General features: G+C 60.1%; 2 protein-coding genes across 5 annotated transcripts; one reads left to right on the top strand and one right to left on the bottom strand.

The window, feature by feature from the left end:
* Positions 1–1,333: 1,333 nt before the first annotated feature.
* PARP3 (poly(ADP-ribose) polymerase family member 3) lies at positions 1,334–22,776 on the bottom strand. 4 transcript variants are annotated; one of them, XM_054729499.1, is made up of 11 exons: positions 22,645–22,776; positions 8,427–8,612; positions 7,521–7,646; positions 7,131–7,319; positions 6,883–7,036; positions 6,568–6,800; positions 6,213–6,362; positions 5,938–6,024; positions 5,537–5,714; positions 4,364–4,519; positions 1,334–3,723 (listed from the first exon to the last, which is right to left on the bottom strand). In XM_054729499.1, exons 2-11 carry the CDS (start codon positions 8,604–8,606, stop codon positions 3,554–3,556), a joined length of 1,623 nt encoding a protein of 540 aa, XP_054585474.1. In that variant the 5' UTR covers positions 8,607–8,612; positions 22,645–22,776; the 3' UTR covers positions 1,334–3,553. The 4 variants fall into 4 exon arrangements, with proteins under 4 accessions (XP_054585474.1, XP_054585472.1, XP_027988205.2 ...); XM_054729497.1 differs by lacking the exon at positions 22,645–22,776 and adding an exon at positions 9,695–9,821; XM_028132404.2 differs by lacking the exon at positions 22,645–22,776 and adding an exon at positions 9,265–9,396.
* On the top strand, positions 10,038–17,422 carry RRP9 (ribosomal RNA processing 9, U3 small nucleolar RNA binding protein). Its single transcript, XM_008155200.3, has 15 exons — positions 10,038–10,203; positions 10,490–10,572; positions 13,438–13,547; positions 13,854–13,921; positions 13,999–14,040; positions 14,287–14,413; positions 14,945–15,069; positions 15,146–15,238; positions 15,574–15,674; positions 15,748–15,882; positions 15,961–16,023; positions 16,178–16,323; positions 16,402–16,481; positions 17,063–17,136; positions 17,260–17,422. The coding sequence occupies exons 1-15, from the start codon at positions 10,117–10,119 to the stop codon at positions 17,351–17,353; spliced, it is 1,428 nt and encodes a 475-aa protein (XP_008153422.1). The 5' UTR covers positions 10,038–10,116; the 3' UTR covers positions 17,354–17,422.
* Positions 22,777–22,784: the final 8 nt, after the last annotated feature.

Here is a 22,784-nt window from a genome sequence, read left to right as displayed (position 1 = left end):
CCTCTCTCTGACCTCCCCCCTCCTGGCCTACCCTACTCCCGGCCCTAGCAGCCATCTTGGGGGTCCTCTCATGTGTCAAACAGGGTTCCACCTCAGCAGCTCGGCACCTGCTGCCTCTTCCAGCAGCACCGCCTCCCCTCCGGCCTGCCCACGGCTGCCCCTCACCTAGCCCAGGCCTCTGCTTGAGAGAGGCCCTCAGCGACTGTCCGTCTCTCCGGAGCTCGTTCCCCCTTCCCATCACCTGTCCTTTTGCCCGGCTTTGCTTTCCTTCCTGGCACTTTGCCTACCTGATCCTGAATTTCTCATCTACACGTATGCTTGTTTAGAGCCCGTTTTACTAGAATGTTAGTCCCGTGAGAGCAGGGACCTTGTCTGCGTCTTGCTCACTCTTGCGCCCCTGGGACCCATCACGGGCACGCGGTGGAGACTAGGTCATGGACACCCAGGTTTGACTCCCTCTCTGCTGGGACTTAAAGGGCCCAGCCCAGTTCTGCATTATGCAGACGAGTAAGCTGATGCCCGGTCAGGGAAGGCGTGTGTCCCCGATCACCCAGCTGAGTTGTACCTGGAAGCCAGGGTATCTGCTTCCGGAGCTCAGAGGGAGAAGAAGGCATTGGTCTCCCTGCCCAGTGAGGCCCGCAGGCCTGGGCAGCGCTGAGCCACCCGGCCTGGGCAGGGCTCAGCAGGCCTGGCAGGAACAGCGCAAAGAAAACAAGCTGGCGACGGCACTAGGAGGGATGGGGACCACGGGGGCGGAGCGTGCCTGCTCCTCCAAAGTCATTCATCTAAACTTGAAACTGTCACAACCAAGACTACTCTACCCAGCAAAGTTATCATTCAGAATTGAAGGGCAGATAAAGAGCTTCACAGATAAGAAAAAGCTAAAGGAGTTCATCACCACCAAACCAGCATTATATGAAATGCTGAAAGGTATTCTTTAAAAAGAGGAAAAAGAAGAAGAAAGATAAAAATTATGAACAACAAATACATATCTATCAACAAGTGAATCTAAAAGTCAAGTGAATTAAAAATCTGAGGAACAGAATAAACTGGTGAACTTAATAGAATCAGAGGCCTAGAATGGGAGTGGATTGATAATTCTCAGGGGGAAAGGGGTGTCTGTGTGGGGAGTATGGGAAGAGACTGGACAAAAATCATACACCTATGGATAAGGACAGTGGGGGGGAGGGGGGGAGATAAGGGCAGAGGGGGGTGGGAACTGGGTGGTGGGGAGATATGTGGGGAAAAAGGAGAAACAATTGTAATCTGAACAATAAAGATTCACTAAAAAAAAAAAAAATAAATAAAAAAAATAATAAACTTGAAACTGTCGTGTGACTGTAGCTTTTTAATTTGCCAAAACGAGTACATGAAGGCCAAGCCAGAAACTGGCTCCCCGCAGCAGGCAGGCGGCGTGCGGGGCCAGGGGTGACTCCCCTGAGCACCTGTTATTGTATAGGCTGGACTTCCGCGAACTGTGTGATTGGGACTGTGTTAATGTGCTGGCTATTGACAAAGTCAGTCAGTGAAGATGAGGAAAAGCCCGCCTGAAGGTGAGGATAAGCAGAAACTGAGGAACCTGCCTGTGTTTCATCCACGGCGTAACCACACCGAAAGGAAACGTTAACTAATCCGGGCGACATTTCACCTGTTCCCACTCCCCGCTCATCTAAAGACCAGAGGATAACGGTGAAGAGCGTGAGCGTGCCTGAGCCCTGCTCGGAAAGCGTGTGCTCACATGCATGGCACCCAGCTCAGGGAGCGTGTGCTCACATGGCATGGCACCCTGCTCAGGGAGCGTGTGCTCACATGGCATCCTGCTCAGGGAGCGTGTGCTCACATGCATGGCACCCAGCTCAGGGAGCGTGTGCTCACATGGCATGGCCCCCTGCTCAGGGAGTGTGTGCTCAGATGCATGGCACCCAGCTCAGGGAGCGTGGGCTCACATGCATGGCACCCAGCACAGGGAGCGTGTACTCACATGCATGGCACCCTGCTTAGGGAGCGTGTGCTCACATGGCATCCTGCTCAGGGAGCGTGTGCTCACATGGCATCCTGCTCAGGGAGCGTGTGCTCACATGGCACCCTGCTCAGGGAGCGTGTGCTCACATGGCACCCTGCTCAGGGAGCGTGTGCTCACATGGCACCCTGCTTAGGGAGCGTGGGCTCACATGGCACCCTGCTCAGGGAGCGTGTGCTCACATGCATGGCACCCTGCTCAGGGAGCGTGTGCTCACATGGCATCCTGCTCAGGGAGCGTGTGCTCACATGGCACCCTGCTCAGGGAGCGTGGGCTCACATGGCACCCTGCTCAGGGAGCGTGTGCTCACATGGCATCCTGCTCAGGGAGCGTGTGCTCACATGGCATCCTGCTCAGGGAGCGTGTGCTCACATGGCATCCTGCTCAGGGAGCGTGTGCTCACATGGCATCCTGCTCAGGGAGCGTGTGCTCACATGGCACCCTGCTTAGGGAGCGTGGGCTCACATGGCACCCTGCTCAGGGAGCGTGTGCTCACATGCATGGCACCCTGCTCAGGGAGCGTGTGCTCACATGCATGGCACCCTGCTCAGGGAGTGTGGGCTCACATGCATGGCACCCTGCTCAGGGAGCGTGGGCTCACATGCATGGCACGGTGATTCTGAATCTCCTTTTCGTGTGGGATGGAGCCAACAAGTCAATAGACTGATGTTGACCGGAACGGAGATGCTTCCTGTTAGAGAAGCAAGTGTGAGCCTGGGACTGGGAACGCAAGGCCCCCGTGGTGTTGGATTGGAGCTGGAGAAGCAGACACAGCACCCGCACCCTCGCGTCTGGGTAGGGTGACCCCCTGGGTGCTAATGGGCATCGTTCACGGTGGCAGAGCTGGGCGCTCGGTGTGTGCTCAGCTGGTGTGGAACATGCAGATCTGAGACACGTTGATGCCGAGACAGGAGCGATGCTCGGTTTGCCTGGCCCCGTGCGGGCCAGCGGACAGATGGCCAGGTGGGTCCCCAGATGGCCACCAGTCCTGAGTGGATGGTGAGGGTCTTTGAAAGCGCAGTGAGCAGGGGCGGTGGGGGTTGCAGTGACGGCCACAGATGGACCAGGGTGGGTGGGGGTGGGCCGTGGGGGGTCACGGTGGAGAGGAAGGGGCCCAGGCTCGTGCGGCTGCAGCACAGACAGCCGGAGCCTGGGGTGAGCGGACTCAGTGTTTAATGAACTTGCTGCCTGCAGTCCAGCCTCCACTGGCGGTCACACCTCTGGGACGGACAGGCTTGGCCTGGGTGGACGGCCCGGGCGGCTAAGGGGTCCGACACCCTCACTCAGCCTGTGCCCCTCTAACTACTCAGCCCGAAGAGGCTGCGGCACTGTGTCCCGGGGATGCCAGTCCCTCGCACCCGTCACCTCAGCAGGCGAGACTCGGGCCGCAGCCAGGCCAGGGCTAGTGGGGATGGAGGGAGCGGGGACCACTGTCTGGGACACAGAAGGGAGATTTGGGAGCGAGAAGCGGTGACGTGGGTGAGAAGACAGACGGCAGTCTGTCCCTGGCAGGGCCCGGGGAGAGGGCAGCGCTCAGAAGCACACCTCCAGCAGGTACCGCAGGCGGCACTGGCTCTCCTGGTAGATGAGGTACTCGCTCTGGGAGAACGAGGAATGGCTGAACTCGGGGCAGGGCGTGGGCTGGCCCTGGGGCACTGCCACTCTCCGGCCGTCTATCTCCAGCTCCGTGTCCTGGGTGGGATCTGCGTACACAGCAAGGGCCAGGGGTGACCCGAGGGTCACTGGTCCTTGGCCTCAAGGGTACGTTCCGCCCTATGCTCTCCCCTTCCGCCACGGAAATGCCCACACTTTCCGCCCTGCCAACCTCCAAACCACGGCACAGGCCGGGCCCCTGCCTGGACTATCCCCCTCCATTCCTTTGCCTGGGAGACTCCTGCTCATCTTTTTTTAATTTTTAAAAATTTTTATTGATTTCAGAGAGGAAGGGAGAGGGAGAGAGAGAGATAGGAACACCAATGATGACAGAGAATCATTGATCGGCTGCCTCCTCCACGCCCCCTAATGGGGATCGAGCCCACAACCTTGGCATGTGCCCTTGTCCGGAATCGAACCTGGGACCCTTCAGTCCACAGGCCGATGCTCTATCCACTGGCTAGGGCCACCTACTCATCTTTTGATGCTCAGTCAATGACACCTCCTCCTTGAAGCCCTCCTGGATACCCAGGGATGATTGGTGGGATGACAAAGGGAATGGCTGCAGGGAGGAAGCCTGCTTCTCCCAGCCCCTTCTCTGCTGCTGCCTCCTCCTGAAAGCATCCTGGGCCCTGACCTCAGCGCCCCCTCCCTCCCAGGCCCGCGCAGCCTCTGCGGCCTGGGACTCACCAGGCTCCGTGTGGCCTCGGGCGATGACGCTGTCGAAGCCGGGGGGTGGCTGCTTCAAGCCGGGCTCGTCAGCCGTGATGTGGTGCTCCCTGCCCAAGGCCACCTCCCCCAGGAACATGTAGGCGATGCGGTGGGCCCCACACAACATGGTGGTAACTGGGGGACACGGCGGCTCAGGAGGGCAGCTCGGCCCCAGCCCGACTCCCTGGGCCCCTCGCTGCTGCATGGGTACCTCCTCTCACTGGGCCCCAGCACAAAAGGCTGCCCACTCTTCCTCCTGTAGACACCCCTCTTCCTGGCCGCGCTCCCCCCACTCCCCCACTTCTGCCCTCACCGAGGTTGGCCATGGCCCCCCAGGGACAGACGTGGGTGGGGGCTTTCCTCCCTGGCCGCTCTGCCACTAGCACCCCTCACCCCCGGCCTGGACCGCCGGCTCCGGCTCCTGTGGCCACCCCGCCTCTTCCTTAGGCTCCTCTGCCTCCTGCTCGACCCCGTGGCCCTGGCCTTGGCAGCCTCAGACCTCCTGGAACTTCAGCCCCATCCGCCCTTGGGCCTTGCAGCCTCGGGTGGGTGGTGTGGTCTCAATGATGGGGTCAGCCTGGCTGAGGAGCCAGTCTGTGGGGTCCCCCCAGTGAAGACACCTCTGGATAGAAACTTGCGGGTCACCTTCTCCACAGCTGCTACCCCTCCTGCAAGTCCCTCACGGATTCTCTCCTCCCCACTCCACCGTCCTGGCCTGGGTGCTCATCCCCATGGCCTGGTGAGGGCACCGCCCCCTGCAGCCTCTGGCCTCTGCCACCTCCCCATGGCCACAGCCACTGAGGTCCTGTCACATCCAAGTCCCAAGGGCAGATAAGCCCCATGATCCTCCAGGCCCCCAGGCCCCACCCACACAGGCCTTTGCTCTGAGCTTTGCCATCTGGCCACACTGGGCCGGGCCCCACCTGCCGCACCCCAGCCTCTGCGCCACCCTGGCTGCTTGGCCCAGGCCTGGTTGGCACGCTCACCCACCTGCAGGGCCTTCGCTAGGAAGCGTTCCCATCCCAGGTGCCCCTGAACCCCAGGTGGCCCCACTGAGTGCTCTGGTCAGTCCCAGTTCAAGGGTCCTTCTCCCGGGTCCTCCCACCCTCTCAGGCCCCATGCCCGCCCAGGGCTGGGCCGAGGGCGCCTCACCGTAGCCGGCCGACTTGCTGTTCTCCGAGGCGAAGTAGATGCCCTTGCCCACGCGGCCGCCAGAATGTGGCATGATGCGCAGCCCGCTGGTGAGGATGGCGGCCACCACGGCCACGTTGGTGCCGTGCCACAGCAGCCTGCGGTTGCCCAGCGTGGAGTGGGCCTGGAACCTGTCTCCCTGGGGTGGGGGTGGGGAACAGGAGAGCCGTGCCCACCAGCTCAGGGGTCCAACTGAGGCCTGGGAACCCCGGGGCACTCACACCCTCATGCACACACCCACAAGCCCGGGCCCGGTGGAAACGGGTCCCAGAGGCTAAGACGATGCAGTAAGGGACACCTAAGCCAGGCCCTCCATCTCCCCGATCCGGGCAGGGATGGGAGGGCTTTGGGGCTCCCCTCACCTCCCCGTCTCGGTTCACTTTCCAAACGTGCCGTAGCTCCGGGCTCCTGTAGCTGCCGCCCGTCTGCTTCAAGTAGGTGTGGATCACCTGCGGGAGAGGGCGCGGGGTGCCAAGGGCCAGAGGCACGGGTGAACCCCCGCCGGTCCCCCAGTGGCGGGGCTCTCAGAGCTCAAGCCCTAGAGACACAGGGAGGAAGGCCAAGGGCAAGGGGCCGTGGGCAGCGGGCAGAGGGACGGTGCCACGGTTAGCCCTGCCGCTCGGGAGGCCCAGCCCACCTTGTACTCAGGCGCCTCTGGGTCCAGCAGCTGGAGCTGGCACCTGAGGAGCTGGTAGTCTCGGTCCAGGGGGTGCGGCACCTCCTCCACCTTCTCCTCCTCCTCGGGGGCTGCCTGCAGGGTCTGGGCCAGCTCGATGTCCGCCAGCACCTGCGGGGACGGCACCAGCGGCTCATCCACGCGACCTCTCGCCCCCCTCCTCCCACAGGACTGGCACCGCGGCCATCCTGTGCATCTGTCCCCCTGCTCTCCCCCCAGCTCTCTGTCCTCTGGCCTGCCCATCCCCGTCCATGTCTGCCTGCTGGGCCACCGGCCCCCCTCCTGTTTGAGCCCCGTCCCCCCGCCGCCCCCTCACCTGCAGCATGTCCTTCTTGGCCTGCAGGAGCTCCGGGGAGCTGATGGGCGGGGGCCGGCTGCGGCCGAAGTTGTGGGGAATGACGGTGTAGAAGTGGGAGGACAGGTCCTCCAGGCTGCGGCCGCCGGCCACGTCTGCGGGGCCTTTCAGGGCCGCCTCCAGGGCCTCCAGCGCCTCGAAGCCCCGCGCGATCTGCTGCTTGCTCAGCTTCCCCAGGGGCATCTTCTTCACGTCTGGGGGCGGGGAGCGCGGGGAGGCTCAGCCCGCTGTCCCCCCCCCCCCCCGCCCCTGCCCCCAGCCGGGCCCGGTCCTCACCCAGGTTCATGAGAGCCATGGCGTCACTAAACATGTCCTTGCTGAAGATGTTGGTGATGAGCTGCTGTGTGGCGGCGTCCAGGGAGCAGGGCCGCACACGCTGAGCCACGGTCCTCACGGGGCCTCCGTCCACCTGGGCGCAGAGGGACTGCACCTGCGGCAGGTCTGGCCTGAGCTTGCACAGCGGGCAGCTGGGTCGAGCCTTCCCTCCCTCAGCCCGGGGCCCGCCCACTCCCCGCGGCCTTCACCTTCACCACAGCCTCCTGGGCCTCGTCCTCGCCTTGCACCTCGATGAGCGTGTACTTGCCGGGGTGGGCCACGAAGTGCTCCCGCTCCGCCCAGCTGTTCTTGGTCTTTTCCCGAAATTTCTTCTCAAAGTCCTTCTTGGCATCCTCCAGGGACGCGAAGTAGCTGAGCTTGGACTGGCCCACCTCTCCCTGCAATGGACAGCCTTCAGGGGGTGCCCACCGCGCTGCCACCATAGCACCCGCTGGTCCGTGGTGCCAGGCCCTGTGCTGGGCGCCTGGCACCGTCAGCATCTGTGGCCTTGGGGCCCGAGGATGCGGTGGGACCCTGGGCAGCTGGGGCCTGTGCTGAGCCGGGGGGAGGCAGGGGAGGCGGAGCGGGCGGACTCTCACCACGCGGCCCCAGCGGTTCCAGCAGGCGAAGCGCCCGCCGTCCTCCAGCAGCTGGATGATGTAGAACTTGTTGTTGTTGTTGCCGATGTTGGTCTGGTTCAGGGTGCAGTCGTAGTCCTCGTGCACCTGGGCCAGGGGGCAGGGCAGGGCAGGCTGGCGCGGGCGGCCGCACCTCACAGGGGCCTGACTGCACCGGGCAGCAGAGGAGGCCCTGGCTGGGGAGGCTTGAGGGGGTCATAGTTCTGCCCCCCGGAGTCTGAGTGGCCATGGCTCACCTCGGGCAGTGGGGGAGGTTCTGGGCGGACAGGACGCGGCTGTGCTCTGGGGCAGGGACTGAGGGAGACCGGCTCTGGCCTGGGAGGCTCTAAGGGGGGACACACCCTCCCCGGTGGGCTGGTCTGGGGGGACACAGGTGCGCCGGCTCTAAGTGTGGGAGGGGGAGGCCTAAGAAGCCAGGGCCTGCCCTGCGGTCTAAAGGGCAGACAGGAGCCCGGCCGGCGTGGCTCAGTGGTTGAGTGTCAACCTGTGAACCAGGAGGTCAGGGTTCGATTCCCGGGCAGGGCACGTGCCCGGGTTGTAGGCTCCATCCCCAGTGTGGGGCGTGCAGGAGGCAGCCATCAGTGATTCTCTCATCATTGATGTTTCTATCTCTCTCTCCCTCTCCCTCTCCTTTCCTCTCTGAAATCAGTAAAAACACATTAAAAAGTAAATTAGAAAGAGAGCAGACAGGAGATCCCCAGGTCTGATGAGATGTGGCCCTGCCTGACCCTTGGGGTCTTGGAGACGTGCCTGACCCGGGACCCTTGAGCTCCGTGGCCAGAGCCAGCCCCACTGGGGAGGGGAGCAGGTATGAGTGTACTTGACCCAGGAGGGCAGGCCCTGGGCCTGGCTGGGGGCCCCCCTTACCTGGGCCCCGGGGCTGCGGCTGAGAGGACACGAGGCGTCCACGCGGACTGTGCGCTTCTCTGTGGGCGCGGCCTTGAGGGCCTCCGCAGTGGCCCGGAAGCTGTCCTCCTCCGTCCCCTGCCGTCCCTTCTTCTTGTCAGGGCCCTCACACTGCACAGGGGGCTTGCGCTTGGGAGCCATGGCTGTCTGGGGGCACCGAGAGGGCCTTCAGGCTTCCCTGGCCTTGCACCCCACCTGGCTGGTACAGCACCAACCTGCCCCGCCCTGGGCGTGACCTTTGGTGAGCTGCCCCTGTCTCGCCCCCCTTCCCCCCTCCCCGCCTCCATTCCACATTCCCAGCCCACAACCCGTTCTCTGCGCCCCAACATGCCTTGTCCCTGGTCCCGGGGCCAGGCCAGGGCCCTGTCCAGTGTGCCCACTTCGGTCAAGGAAGAGTGGCTCCCTCCCCTCTCTGGCTCTCCAGTTTGTCCAGGGCGCAGAGAAAGCGAAACACAAGCCTTCCCTCCCACTCAGGGGCTCCTCCTCCCTCCAGAGCACTCCGGGGCGCTGCCTGCTCCTCCCCCTTCGCAGCTGCCCGGGGCTGGTATGGGTGCTGGGCTGAGTCACCGCAGCTATGGAGGAGAATGGGCAGTGGGGGCCAGGGGCAGCACCCTTGGGGCCAGATTGGTTTCTCCCGAGGTTGGGACCCAGTGACACAGAAACCCTTCCCAGTGACCTCAATAGTTCAGGGTGCCAGCCTGGGTCCCAGCGGCCTTGAGTTGCCAGTGGGCAAGGGCAGTCCCACCCTGCCCTGCCCTGCCCTGCCCAGGACTGTGCACCAGGGCCATAGGGCACTCACCTAAGAGCAGCAGGGACCTGGGAGAGATGGAGGCCTCAGGCCCAGTATCAGGACCTCCCAGGGCAGTCCCCGTTCTAGGGGCCCCGCTAGCAACCCTCTGTCAGCCTGAAGTGTGACTTAGGGAGGGACTTCCCGACAGTCGCCAGAGGCGGGGAAAGGCTGGGCTGTGGTGGTGTAGGATTCCAGCTATTCGGTCACCAGCCCGGTGAGTCAGAGGCTGGGTCAGGCCGGCGCGTGCAGCCTGTCCCACGAGTGGGTGGACACGATCCCACACTGCCCGGGCCCAGAGGGCTGACGCGCCCTGAGGGCTGCTCCCCGGGCCCAGGCATGCCCTGCGTGTCCACCGGTGCCCGGTGGCCTTGGGCCTAGGTGTGGGCACTGCCTACCTCCCTCTGGGGGTGCCTGGATCCCCCACTACCCCACCAGTTACCTAGTGCCAGACTGGTACACCCTGGTCCCCGCCCCTGACGGGGTGGAGTCACGTTCTGGGACTCGGAACCCCGCATCTCTGGCGCCCCCAAGCGTCCCAAGGGGCGAAAACACAGAGAAGGCCCTCGCCCGGGTACGCCCCTCCTTCGATGGCAGCTGAGCAGCAGTGCGCACGCGCCCCAGCTTCGGGCCGGAAGAGCCCGGCGCGGGAGCCTATGGGAGTTCTAGGGGGCGTGGCCACAGGCGCGGACCCTCTGGGTGCTTGGGGGCGTGGCGGAGCCTATCAGAGGGCCCAATGGAGCCGCGGGAGGCGGGGCCTGCCGGGCAGTGGGGCCTATCAGGGCGCGGAGTGTTGCCAGACCGCCTGGCTTCAGCCACCACGTGAGGGCTCCGGCGGCCGCTGCCACACGCCGGGCGGGCAGCATGTCGGCGACTGCGGTGGCTCGGAAGCGGGGGAAGCCGGCCTCGGGGGCCCGAGCCGGTGCGGGGGCCGGCAAGCGGCGGCGAAAGGTGAGCATGGCGTTCCCGCGGCCCGGGGTCCGACCCGCAATTGGGACCCCCGTCATCCCGCCTCCCTCCCCTCCCAGTCCCTCCATCCCCCGCCCGGCCCTTCTCCTGGGACTAAAGCTGGAGTCAGCTTCGCCCCTCTCCGCCGGCCGAGTCCTGGAAGGCCTCGCCCTTGAGCCGGGGGGCCAAGGCCTTTCCCAGCCCCAGAGCTCTCGGGAGGCCGAGGGGCCCGCGGTCGGTGCCGCAGTGGCCGGGACCCCGACCACAGAAAGGATCGTGTACTTCCCAGGCCGACTCTGCCCGGGACCGGGGCAAGGCCAAGGGTGGCGGCAAGATGAACGAGGAGATCTCCAGCGACTCCGAGAGTGAGAGGTGAGCTCTTCGCTCCACGTAGCGGAAGGGACCGCTGAGGCCCATGCTTCGTGCAAGACTCAGTGAGTCGGGGCGGATGGGGGCCGAGAACCCAGGGCTCCGGTCCTTGGCTCTCAGATTTTGGCTCTTTCCTGCAGTTTCTGATCCTGAGAAATCTCATCTCCTTCCCTGCGGGGTCTCTGTGTGGGGAGGACCCCCTCCCCAACCCCCCAGTCCCAATGGGAGACCAGTGAGACCTCCCTGGCTCAGGGCAGGGAGCTGAGCACAGGTGACCCACCTGGAAGGGGAGAGGGATACAAGCAATGCCGGCTAGTTCTCCATTCCCTTCCCCACGGTGTCACAGGCAGGGGCCTCCCTCCCGGCTCTCAGCAGAGGCCAGGCTCCCGCTTCACTTTTGAGAGTGCGGAGGAGCAGGCAGGTGAAGACGGTCGGTGTGGGGATGGACTGAGTCCTACAGTGGTGTGTTCTGGAAACGGGAGGGGGCACTACATTGGGCCTGGGAGATGAGGAGGATCCCTGTGGAGAGGCAGGGAAGGCCTTCGGGGATCAGCCAAGTCCAGGTGTACGTGTGGGGGCCTGGAAGGGGGTGGAAGGCCCGGTGGTGGGGCCATAAGAGTTGGCTTTGGCGCTGGCCTAAGTGTTGGCCTGTGCGCCGTAGGGTGAGGGTTTGATTCCCAGTCCAGGGCACACACCTTGGTTGCAGGTTCCCAACCCCAGTAGGGGTGCATGCAGAGGCAGGCAATTGACATGTCTCTCTCATGTCCATGTTTCTGTCTCTCTCTCTCTCTCTCTCTCTCTCTCTCTCTCTCTCTCTCCCTCTCCCCCTTACTCCCTCCCTCCCTCCCTCCCTCCCTCCCTCCCATTCTCTCTAGAAATCAATGAAAAAATATCCTCGGGTGAGGATTGAAAAAAAAAGTTGGCTTTGGAAATTCTGCTTCTAAAATTGCATTTGTGTTGGCCTTCACCTGCTCACAGAAAGACTTTCATATACTTTCCTTAGGCCTAAGGTTACTATGGTTACGTGTGTTCCAAGCCCTTTGCTAAACACTTTGAAATATCTTTAAAAGGAGTTGTGAGCCCTGGCTGTTTTGCTCAGTGATTAGATCGTTGGCCTATGGACGGAAGGGTCGCAGGTTGGATCCCCGGCCCCGGTCCGGGTGCGTGTGGGTGGCAACCAGTGGGTGATTCTCTCTCTCCCCCTCCCTCCCACTGTCTAAAAGTCCGAGGAAAAGGTATCCTCGGGCGAGGACTAACAGCAGCAGCGAAAACGCGAAGTGTGTTAGATACGGTGCAGTCGTACTATAGACAGTGACGAGGACACGGCGGACCTCTGTGCCCCCACCACTCAGGTTAAGAACGAGGCCGTTTGCAGAAACTTAGAAGTCCCAGCCGCCGCTCCTGACTTGAGTTAGTAACTTATTTGGTTTCTTCCTTCTTCCCTCCTCCTCCTCCTCCTCCTTTTTCAAGAAATATTTTTATTGATTTCAGAGAGGACGGGAGAGGAGAGAGAGAGAGAGATAGAAACACCAATGACGAGAGAGACTCATGGATCGGCTGCCTCTTGCACACCCTACACTGTGGATGGAGCCCGCAACCCCGGGCCTGTGCCCTGACCGGGAATTGAACCGTGACCTCCTGGTTCAGAGGTCAATGCTCAGCCCCAGAGCCACGCCGGCCGGGCTCCTTTTTCTTCTGTTTCATCTTCTCTCTCGGGTGTAATGTACGGACAGTGACGTCCCCTTGCTCGGTGTATGGTTCTGAGTGTGAAGATACAGCAGGGTTTCCTCACCTGCGGAATCCCAGCTCCTGCAGTCAGTTCTCCTGCCGCCCCAGCCACTGCCCCTGTAGTTTCGCGTTTTCCAGAATGTCATAGGGGTGGGGTCACACAGCGTGTGCTTCCCTTGGTTTTCGTTTGCGTTCTGTCTGCTGTGTGTGAACATGGATTGATGAGTTCAGGTAAACTGAGTAGAAGTTCTGACCTTGGCTCTGTACTAACGAGCATGGTCTGGCCTTGACGGTTTCCAGGTTCCTTCCTGGGAAGACCATGGGCAAGGTCATGAATGATTCCCGGGAGCCAGCTGGGGGGCCTGACGTACTGGATATCTGCCAGGCCGTGATCAGGGGAGTGGCTGCCCCGGGTTTTCTGCTCCTGAGTCCCGGGACCATCGTCCAGCTCCCAGGAGCGAGTCAGAGGAGGGCTTGTCTTGCGTGAAGTCGGGGACGGGCATGGAGGGGGAGCGGAGCTGCAGCAGCACGAGGGCGAGCCAAGGGCACGAAGCTTCACTGCCATCCCATCCTCAGGTGGACGCACCTGTCTGCCTCGGGCTGGCCGCGGGCGGGTCGGGCTGGCTGCTCCCCAAGGCTGGGGTGGTCGGCGGTGCTCTGAGCTGCCTTGCTGGCCGGGTTGGGTCTCCATCCTTAAAAGAAGGAGAGAGGACCAGTTCTGTGGCACTTTGGACATCTGACACATCGTCACTTGTCATCAAAGGTGTGACGCGTGGAATTCCAGGGGTTAGCGTTTTTCTGCAGGATTTTGTGTGCGGAACGAGTCCGCCTGCTGTCAGGGTTGCTGTTGAGACGTCTGAAGCCATTTTGGCTCCTGACGCTTCACACGTGACCTGCTTTTCTCGGGCCTGTGGAGCCTTCCTGTCCTGCAGGGGGAGGGAGTCCCAGTGGCCTCTGGGCTGGGTCTGTTTCCTCGCTGTCAGGCCCTGGGTGGCCCTTGCCCGGTCACCTCTTGTTCTCTGCTGTGTAAGCACTGCCCGTGCGCTGGCAGGGGATGGGGGCGGTGACGGGATGGGGGAGCAGCCAGTCCTAGTGCCAGCGGAGTGGGGGGAGCCCCTCTAACCCAGCCCCCGCCCTCAGCCTCGCTCCCAGGAGGACGGAGGAGGAGGAGCAGGAGGAGCTGGAGGAGACGGCCCAGGAGAAGAAGCTGCGCCTGGCCAAGCTCTACCTGGAGCAGCTCAGGCAGCAAGGTGAGCCCAGAGCGGCAGGTGAGGGCGGGGCCTCTGCAGCGCCTGCCCTGAGGGTGACTGACCAGGTGCCCAGTGGGCCGCCCTGTGGGAGGGTGGTTTCCTGGGTGACCTTCTGGGGGGGCAGGGGTAGGCAGATCTGATAAGTAAAGGCAGGGGGTGGGCAGGAGGAGACACTGTGCCCGAGGCAGCCTGGACCTCCCGGGGGACAGGGCCCCAGTGTTGGGGCCCAGGACTGAGGCGGTGGTGGGGATGGGAAGGGAAAGGCGTGCCTTGCCCTGGCTCACTGCTCTGGTCTGCCCCGCACAGAGGACGAGAAGGCCGAGGCCCGTGAGTTTGAGGAGGACCAGGTGGCAGGGCGCCTGAAGGAGGACGTGGTGCGTGTGGAGGCCCAGTGGTGGGAGGAGGGGGGGCTGGGCTGGCTCGGGGCCCTCACCCCGTCCTCTCCCTGCAGCTCGAGCAGAAGGGCAGGCTGCAGAAGTCGGTGGCGAAGGAGGTGAGTGGGCGGGGCACTTGGGTGTAAGATGGGAGGGAATTGGGGGTCCCGTCTGGGTTAGTGGGCATATGACCCAACTGTGGACTCAGGCTGCGGGGTCTTTGCACGGGGACATGGTGGGCTTGCAGCCTGGGTCTGGTTTCCTTCTGGGCGGGGAGATGGGGGAGGGTGGTCTGTGCGCGCGCGTGCGTGTAGGTGGGGTGCCTTCCTGCCCCCAGTTGCAGTGACGCAGCCCTGCCTGCCCAGATCCAGGCCCCAGCCCCGGCCGACATTCGAGTCTTACGGGGCCACCAGCTCTCCATCACATGCTTGGTTATCACCCCCGACGACTTGGCCATCTTCTCCGCCGCCAAAGACTGCACCATCATTAAGTGTGAGTGAGTGCCTGGCGGGGTGCAGCCCTCTGGGACCTTCTGCGGGGGCTGGTCTGGGAGGAAGGAGGTATCAGGGCAACCTAAGGCCTGATGGGGAGGTTCTAGAGGCAGGTTTGTTCCCAGAAGTCTCTGGGTGACTGTGGCAGCTTCTGTCCAGGAGTGGGGCTCCTGAGCTCCCTGTCACTGTCATTGGAGATGAGGGAGCAGCGGCAGGAGGAGTCAGGGGAATCCATGCTGCTGGGCCTGGACTGGACCCTGTCCTGGGCCTCCTGGGTCCTGGCCTCTTCCCCCCACAGGAGCAGGAAGAACCGTCAGTCCCAAAGCACTTTCCTCTCCCTCCTCCTGGGCTGCATGGCTGCCCTTTAGGGTTATTGTCCCCACTTAACAGATGAGGAAACTGAGGTGACCTCTCAGTGGCTGAGCCAGATCTGACCTGAGGCCAGGACTTGTCCAGGGCCCCATGCTGCCCTGGAGGGGGTGGCAGCCAGGCCTGTTGCCTATCCCAGCCGCCTCTCTCTCCCCCGGCACAGGGAGCGTGGAGAGTGGACGGAAGCTTCACGTGATCCCACGCGCCAAGAAGGGCGCTGAGGGGCAGCCCCCAGGCCACAGCAGCCACGTGCTCTGCATGGCCATCTCCTCCGATGGCAAGTACTTGGTAAGGCCGGTGGGCCCTGGGGCAGATGAGAGGTCCGGGCACACGGGCGTCGGTGGCCACTGTCCTCCTCCCACAGGCCTCGGGCGACCGCAGCAAGCTCATCCTCATCTGGGAGGCCCCGAGCTGCAGGCACCTGTACACCTTCACGGGACACCGGGACGCCGTGTCGGTGAGGAGTGGGCCTCGGTGTGGACCTTCAGGGAGCACCGGGCGGCCGGGCTTGGTGCCGCGCCTGGGGATGGGGTGGATGAGGCTGAGGGAGCCGGAGCCTGCACGTTGGCGCAGTGAGTGGCGTGCTCAGTCACGACGGGTAAAGGGGCAGGAGAGAGCCAGGGGCTGGGTGGAGCAGGAGGCCTGGGAAGTCTGCCGCTGCCAGGGCAGGTGAGGGGCCGCCGCCTGCAGACAGGGCGGCACAGAAGTGGCCACAGTGGCCCGGGGAGCTGGCTCCTGTGCCCTCTGCCGCCTGCTGCAGCCCAGCCCTGCCCTCTCTCCGCGCCCCCCTAGGGGCTGGCGTTCCGCAGAGGCACCCACCAGCTCTACAGCACGTCCCACGACCGCTCGGTGAAGGTGTGGAACGTGGCGGAGAACTCCTACGTGGAGACGCTGTGAGTGTGTAGGTGCGCGTGGGGAGGGTGCGCGTGCGCGTTTGCGGGTGACCCATGCTCTGTGCCCCTCCAGCTTCGGGCACCAGGACGCGGTGGCCGCGCTGGACGCTCTGAGCAGGGAGTGCTGCGTGACGGCGGGCGGCCGGGACGGCACCGTGCGCGTGTGGAAGATCCCCGAGGAGTCCCAGCTAGTCTTCTACGGCCACCAGTAAGGCTGCGGGGACAGCGCCGGGCACGGGCGCGGGCACGCCCGTGGGGGGGCACGCCCTCACTGCTCCTTTCTCAGGGGCTCCATCGACAGCATTCAGCTCATCAACGAGGAGCACATGGTGTCGGGCGCAGACGACGGGTAAGAGCTGCCCGGGTGCCCCCCCCACGGCCCTGCCCCTGGGCCCTCGGCGAGGCCCCTGCTTGGCAGCAGTGTAACCGGTGGCACGGGTGCAGACGCTGAGGGGAGTGCTCAGGTGACCTGTGTCCCAGCCCTCACTGCGCCCTGTCCCCAGCTCCCTGGCCTTGTGGGGCCTCTCCAAGAAACGGCCACTCGCCCTGCAGCGGGAGGCGCACGGGCTGCGCGGGGAGCCGGGCCTGGAGCAGCCCTTCTGGGTGTCGTCAGTGGCCGCCCTGCTCAACACAGACCTCGTGGCCACCGGTGAGCGTCCTGGGTGGTGAGTGCCCTGCGGCACAGGGGCCGGGGCTGGTGCGGAGCTCACTGTCCCCCTGTCCCCAGGCTCCCACAGCGCCTGCGTGCGGCTCTGGCGGTGTGGGGAGGGCTTCCGGCAGCTCGACCCTCTCTGCGACATCCCCCTGGTGAGTGGGCCTGAGTGCCTGGCCATCTTGGCCGCACCCCAAGGTCCCTGGACTGCCTTTCTACCAGGAGGGAGCCTCCTCTCCTAGCCTGGGGCCCAGCAGGACCCTCCCTGCTCCTTCCTCTCCCTCCCCCCCTTGCCCTGCCCCTCCTCTGCACTCCCCTCCCTGCCCTGGGTGCTGGCTACAAGGCAGGGAGCCCATGGGCACAGGTGTGGCGGCCCGGCCCTGTGATGGGCTCTGTGTGGCAGTGCCAGGTTATGCTAAGCTGGGGCGTGCCCACTTGGGTGACCGCGGGAAGAGTGGCAGGTCTGTTGGTGACATCTGGGGAAGTGCAGAGCTTCGGTCAAGGCTGATGGCGATGGGGTCTCCAGGCCCCACAGCCAGGGGCCAGGCCCTGGGCCACACTGGCGTGCTTGGCACACACTGTCTCCTCAGTCCTCACAAAGCTCTGCCTCCCCGCCCGGGGTGACGGGCTGGTTGGGGTGGGGGTAGGAGGCGGAGCAGGGGTGGAAGGCAGGTCAGCTCAGGCCAGGCGGTGGGTGGGGGTGCGCTCCATCCCTCTCTCATCACCCCTTTCCCAGGTGGGCTTCATCAATAGCCTCAAGTTCTCCAGCGCCGGGGACTTCCTGGTGGCCGGGGTGGGGCAGGAGCACAGGTAGGAGGCACCCCTGAGGTGAGGGTGGGGGAACGGGGTGCTGGCTGGCGGCTGGGTGGGACCTGGGGTGGGACCTGGGTGGGACGGGGGCTGCCCTGGCCTCAGCTTCTCCCTCGCCCGCAGGCTGGGCCGGTGGTGGCGGATCAAAGAGGCTCGGAACTCCGTGTGCATCATCCCCTTGCGGAGGGCCCCGAGGCCCACGGCCGCAGGCTCCTGACCCCCGTCCCCTATTTAAGTCCTTCCCAGGCCCGCCCCGCCCTCTTGTACTAAAAGTCTCCTCTTTTGAGCCTTGTCTCCTGCAGCTTCTTGGCTGGGGAGGGAGGGGTGGCAGCGCCTGGGGAGGGCCAGGCTCCGCAGTCTGCTCTGCCGGCGGGGGGCTGCCTGCTCTCCGCCAGGAACTTCTGGACAGAGCCCTCGGCGCTCCTGGTCCCGGTCCCGGTCCCGCGAACCCTCGGTGACCTCGCTCTCTCTATCCAGGCGAGTGTCAGGCAGGCGGTGGGTCTGAGTGAAGCGAAGACAGCCAGGCCTCCTAGTCAGGCTGACCTGCCCCTCAGGCCAGGCCACCCGGGCGTGGGGGCGACACTGCACGTGCTGCCCGGGACAGGGGCAGAGGCTGGGTGCCCTCCAGGAGCCGGCCCAGCGGTGACCCTGCGGTGGGTGTGTCAGGAGTGTTGGCTCAGGCCCCTGATGTCACCCACTGGATGACTTGCTCCTGGGTGGGGCGGAGTGGGCGAGCAGGTGGCCAGGCAGCTGGAGGTGCAGGCGGCACTGACGTCCCCTCGGGGGGACGAGAAGGAGTGTTAGGGATCCCTTAACCTGGGGTGGTGGGGGGGGAGCCACATGGCTCCCCTCCTGCCCCCTCACACCTGCCCCTGCCTCAGTCCCTTAGGCCGGGAGGTCTGGCTGAGACTGAAGGCCTAAAAATCGTGTTGGATTAGGGGATGCCGATGGGATTCACTCCCCATGTCCTGCCTCAGATTGAGCTCATGGATGACAAACTTACCTCCTGAGTGACATGCCTGCAACACGGAGATGCCCCTAACATGTGAACCATTTCCATTGGCACACCCCCAGGAAGTAATTAAAGCTGGGAAGTGAATGCCCTTGGCATTGAAATGGTATGATTTCTCCTCCGGACTCCGCCGTGGTCAGCTGAGGCTGCCCTGCTGGAGTTGGGCTCGTACTTTTTTTTTTTCCCTTTAAGTATATTTTTATTGATTTCAGAGAAGGGAGAGAAAGAAACATCAGTGATGAGAGAAAATCATGGATCGGCTGCCTCCTGCATGCCCAAAGCTGGGGATCAAGCCCACAACCGGGTCATGTGCCCTGACTAGGAATAGAACTGTGACCTCCTGGTTCATGGGTTGACGCTCAACCACTGAGCCACACTGGCTGGGTTCTTGTTTTTATTTTTTAAATGTTTTCATTTCAACTTCATTTAAAAAAAAAAATCAAGCCCTAACCGGTTTGGCTTAGTGGCTAGAGCGTCAGCCTGTGGACTCAAGGGTCCCAGGTTTGATTCCAGTCGGGGGGTGTGCAGGAGGCAGCTGATCGATGTTTCTCATCGATGTTTCTCGCTCTCTATCCCTCTCCCTTCCTCTCTGTAAAAAAATCAATAAAATATATTTTAAAAAATCAAGGTGTAATTTATGTATAGTCGAATGAAGAAATTTTAAATGGGCAGTTAAACAAGTTCTGACCAATGGATCTATCCCATAATCTACACTCATCGGCATACAGAGCATGTCGATCTTCCCAGAAAGTTCCTTCATGCCTCTTTCTAATGAATCTCAACTCAGAGGCAAGCACTCCTAGCTTTCCGTCACTGTGTATCAGTTTTGCATGTTTTAAAACTTCATATAAATGGCATTAAACAGTATGTTCTGTTTTGGTTTGGCTTTCTTTGCTCAACATGATGACTGTAAGATATACCCAGGCCGCACCTGAAACTAATACAAAATAATATTGAATGTAAACTGTAGTTGGAAAAGAAAGCTACATCCATGCCAATGCGTGTGTCATTAATTAGTTCGCTTTTTACTGTTTAATAGTACGTCGTTTTATGAGTGTGCTAAAAAGTCACTGTAGACATTCGGCTCGTCTCCAGTATGTGGCTTTTATGATTATAATGCGACGAGCATTCCAACATTCCTGTACCAGCCTTGGAGCACACGCTTCCATTCTCCCGAGTAAAGCACGCCTGGGAGCGAGGGCTGAGCCATGCAGTGGGCGAAGGCATGCGCTTCGTGTTATCAGAACAGCCACCCTGACTTCCAAACTGGTGGTTTCATCTTGTCATCATTTGGTTCTCACGTTTTCCTGGATGCTTCAGCCATCTTTAATGGGTATGTTGTGGGATCCCACTGTGGTTTAAATGCTGCCATTCCCTAATAAGTAAGGGTGTTGAGCAATTTTCCATGTGTTTCGTGGCCATTTGAAGATCTTTCATGAAGTGTGGGTTTAAGCCTTTTGACCATTTTTATTGGGTTGCTTGTCGTTATTGTGTTGTAGAACGTCTTGTATTCTGGCTATGAGTCATTTGTCAGATATGTGTGTTGAAGTTCTTTTCCTAAGCTTGTGGCTTTGAAAGAGTGCCGTCTTTGGATGAGCAGGCAGTTTTAATTGGGACAAAGCCAGTCTCTCAGTACTTGAGAGTTTATGCTCTCTCCTGTCTTCGTTGAGTCCAGGGTCACAAAGGAATTCCCATGCTTTTCTTCTATAAGCTTTATTGTTTTAGCTTCAGTTTTCGTTCAGGCCTGTGATAGATCTTGAATTAATTTTGCTTTTTTGTCTATGATATTAGATAAGGGTCAAGATTTTTTTCCCATTGAAAAATGCATTTCCTTTCTGCATGGGATTATCTTGGTACATTAAAAAAATCAATAGACTGTAAATGTGAGTGTTTCTGGCTTCTCTGTTCTGTTTCATTGATCTGTCTGTCTCTTCTTACACACTAAAACCAGTAAACCATTGTCTTGAAATCAGATGATGTAAATCTTTAACTTTGCACTTCTATTTCAAGAATTTGCCAACTGTTTATTGATGTGTAGAATAGATTTTTATTGTCCTATGTCTTTCAATTTTGGGGGTGCTTTTTATTTTATCTTTCATGTTTATTTTTCTTCCCCTAAATGTAATGCAACTTAAAAAAACAACAACCTTTTTACTGATTTCAGAGAGAGCAAAAGAGAGGGAGAAAGTGATAGAAATATCAATGATGGGAGAGAATCATCAATCGGCTGCCTCCTGCATGCCCCCCCCTACTGGAGATCGAGCCCGCAACCTGGGCACGTGCCCCGACCTGGAATTGAATGGTGACCTCCTGGTTCATGGGTTGACACTCAACCACTGAGTCACATCAGCCAGACTTATCTGTTTTTTAAAGATTTTTAATAATTGTTTTTAGCAATTTTACTGTTGTGCCTCTATGATTTTATTTGTATTTATCATGTTTGTATAATTTTTGACTTGCCTTTGAGCTGAATAACTTCTTTTTTTGTTACTCTATCCAGTGAATTATTTGTTTTGGATATTGTACTTTTTAGTTTTAGAATTTCTACTTGTTTTTTTCCCTGTTTTTTAGAGTTACCATTTGTCTGCTGAAATCTCCATTTTCTACTCATTTTGTCTGCCTTTTTCTCCAAATTCTTTGTTCATTGTATCCATAGCTATATTAGTTATTTTAAATTCTTGTCTGGTAATTCCAATATGAGTCATCTATGATCTGCTTCTGTTGATTTTTCCCCCCTTTTGATTACAGGTTACACTTTCCTATTTCTTCATGTGTCTCATTAAAAAAAAAAAATCTCTGTCACCTGACTGGCATAGCTCAGTGGTTGAGTGTCAACCTATGAACCAGGGGGTCACGGTTTCATTCCCGGTCAGGGCACATGCCTGGGTTTTAGGCTCGATCCCCAGTGTGGGGCGTGCAGGAGGCAGCTGATCAATGAATTGCTCTCATCATTGATGTTTCATCTCCCTCTCCCTCTCCCTCTCTGAAATCAATAAAAATATGTTAAAATAAATAAATTTTAAAAATCTCTGTCAAACACTGTGGGTAAAAGCAGTAGAGACGCAGGGAGGTCATTTTTCAATTAATTAGGAGTTCATTTGGGTTGGGCGTGGGTTGCCACTTTAGTTAAATTCTCATCCGTGTCTGTTTCAAATGTCTTCAGAGGACTGGAGCAGGCGGAGGTGGGAGGTCCCACTAGTGTCTAGTGTCTTTGCGTGTTTCTGAGCTAAGAACGGAGGAAAGAACTTCCTGGAGGTTGCCCGTCACTCATCTGATTGTGGCCTGAGTCCCTCAGGGCAGAAGAAGACAGGAGAGCACTTGAGCCCATTGCACCTGAGATGGGACCCCCGCTGGTCCTGGGGGGCCACACAGAATTCCCTGGGCATTCTGTGGATGAGTGAGCAATTCAACTCTTGTCTCTCAAGCTAACCATTGGTAGCAATTCGCTGTATATACCTTTCTCCCCCTTTATATGCATTTACAACATCCATATATATAAAAAGCCAGCAACTGGAATGCCATAACAACCAGAATGACTGGTCGCTATGATGCCCACTGCAGCCAGCGAACCCGCCAGATCAGGGGGTGGGGCTGGCAGCTAACCTCTCTCGGCCCCTCCCCCTGGCTGGCTCTGCCCCTGACCAGCCTCTCCCACCCCAATTGAGGGCGGTACAGCTGGCTATCCCCCCGCCCCCTCTCATGGCCCTTCCCCCAGCCAGCCCTGCCCCTGATTGCCCCTCCCTACCCCAATAGGGGGCGGGGCTGGCTGGTCAACCTCCTACAGCCCCTCCCCCTGGCTGGCCCTGCCCCTGATGGGCCCCCACCCCCCTGATCAGCCCACAGCCCTTTCCCATGGCCGGCCCTGCCCCCAGTCAGCCCCTCCACCCCAATTGGGGGCGGGGTCTTCCAGCCAATTGCCCGAGACCCCTCTCCCCAGCCAGCCCGGCCAACCTCCTGACAGGCCCGGCCCTGATCCACCCCCATTGAGGCTGGGCTGGCTGGACCTCACCCGTGCACGAATTTGTGCACTGGGCCTCTAGTATAAGTATAATTATGTATCTTGATGGTTTTATTTACTTAAATGGGGTCATAATGATCTTCAACTTTTTCACTTATAAATGCATCTTGAGCCCGGCTGGCGTGGCTCAGTGCTTAGGTATCGACCTATGAACCAGGAGGTCATGGTTCGATTCCTGGTCAGGGCACATGCCTGGGTTGCGGGCTAGATCCCCAGTGTGGTGTGTGCAGGAGGCAGCGCATCAATGATTCTCATCACTGATGTTTCTATCTCTCCCTCTCCCTCCTCTCTGAAATCAATAAAAATAAAATATATTTTTAAAAAATGCATCTTGGATATACTTCCTCATCAGTACATATAGATCAAACTCATTGTTTTCTAACAGCTACACAGTATTCTATAGTGGTATGGCTGGACTGTAAACCATTAAATCAATCCCCAGTTTTACCCATCGGGGACACTGCCAATGACGGGTTACCTTTCACGCCTTTACGTCAGATGGGCCAGCACTCCGGGTGTCTGGCTTTTGTAGTCTGGGCTTTGGCCACTTCCCGCAGAAAAGAATGGAGAGACCTTTGTCTTTCCCTCGGACGGGGCTCAGCTATAGGGAGCCGTCCT

This window comes from Eptesicus fuscus, chromosome 18, assembly GCF_027574615.1.
Source record: "Eptesicus fuscus isolate TK198812 chromosome 18, DD_ASM_mEF_20220401, whole genome shotgun sequence".
In the NCBI taxonomy this organism is placed as follows: domain Eukaryota; kingdom Metazoa; phylum Chordata; class Mammalia; order Chiroptera; family Vespertilionidae; genus Eptesicus; species Eptesicus fuscus.
Note: the sequence above shows the minus strand (reverse complement) of the source record. Positions and strands in the feature narration are given on the sequence as shown.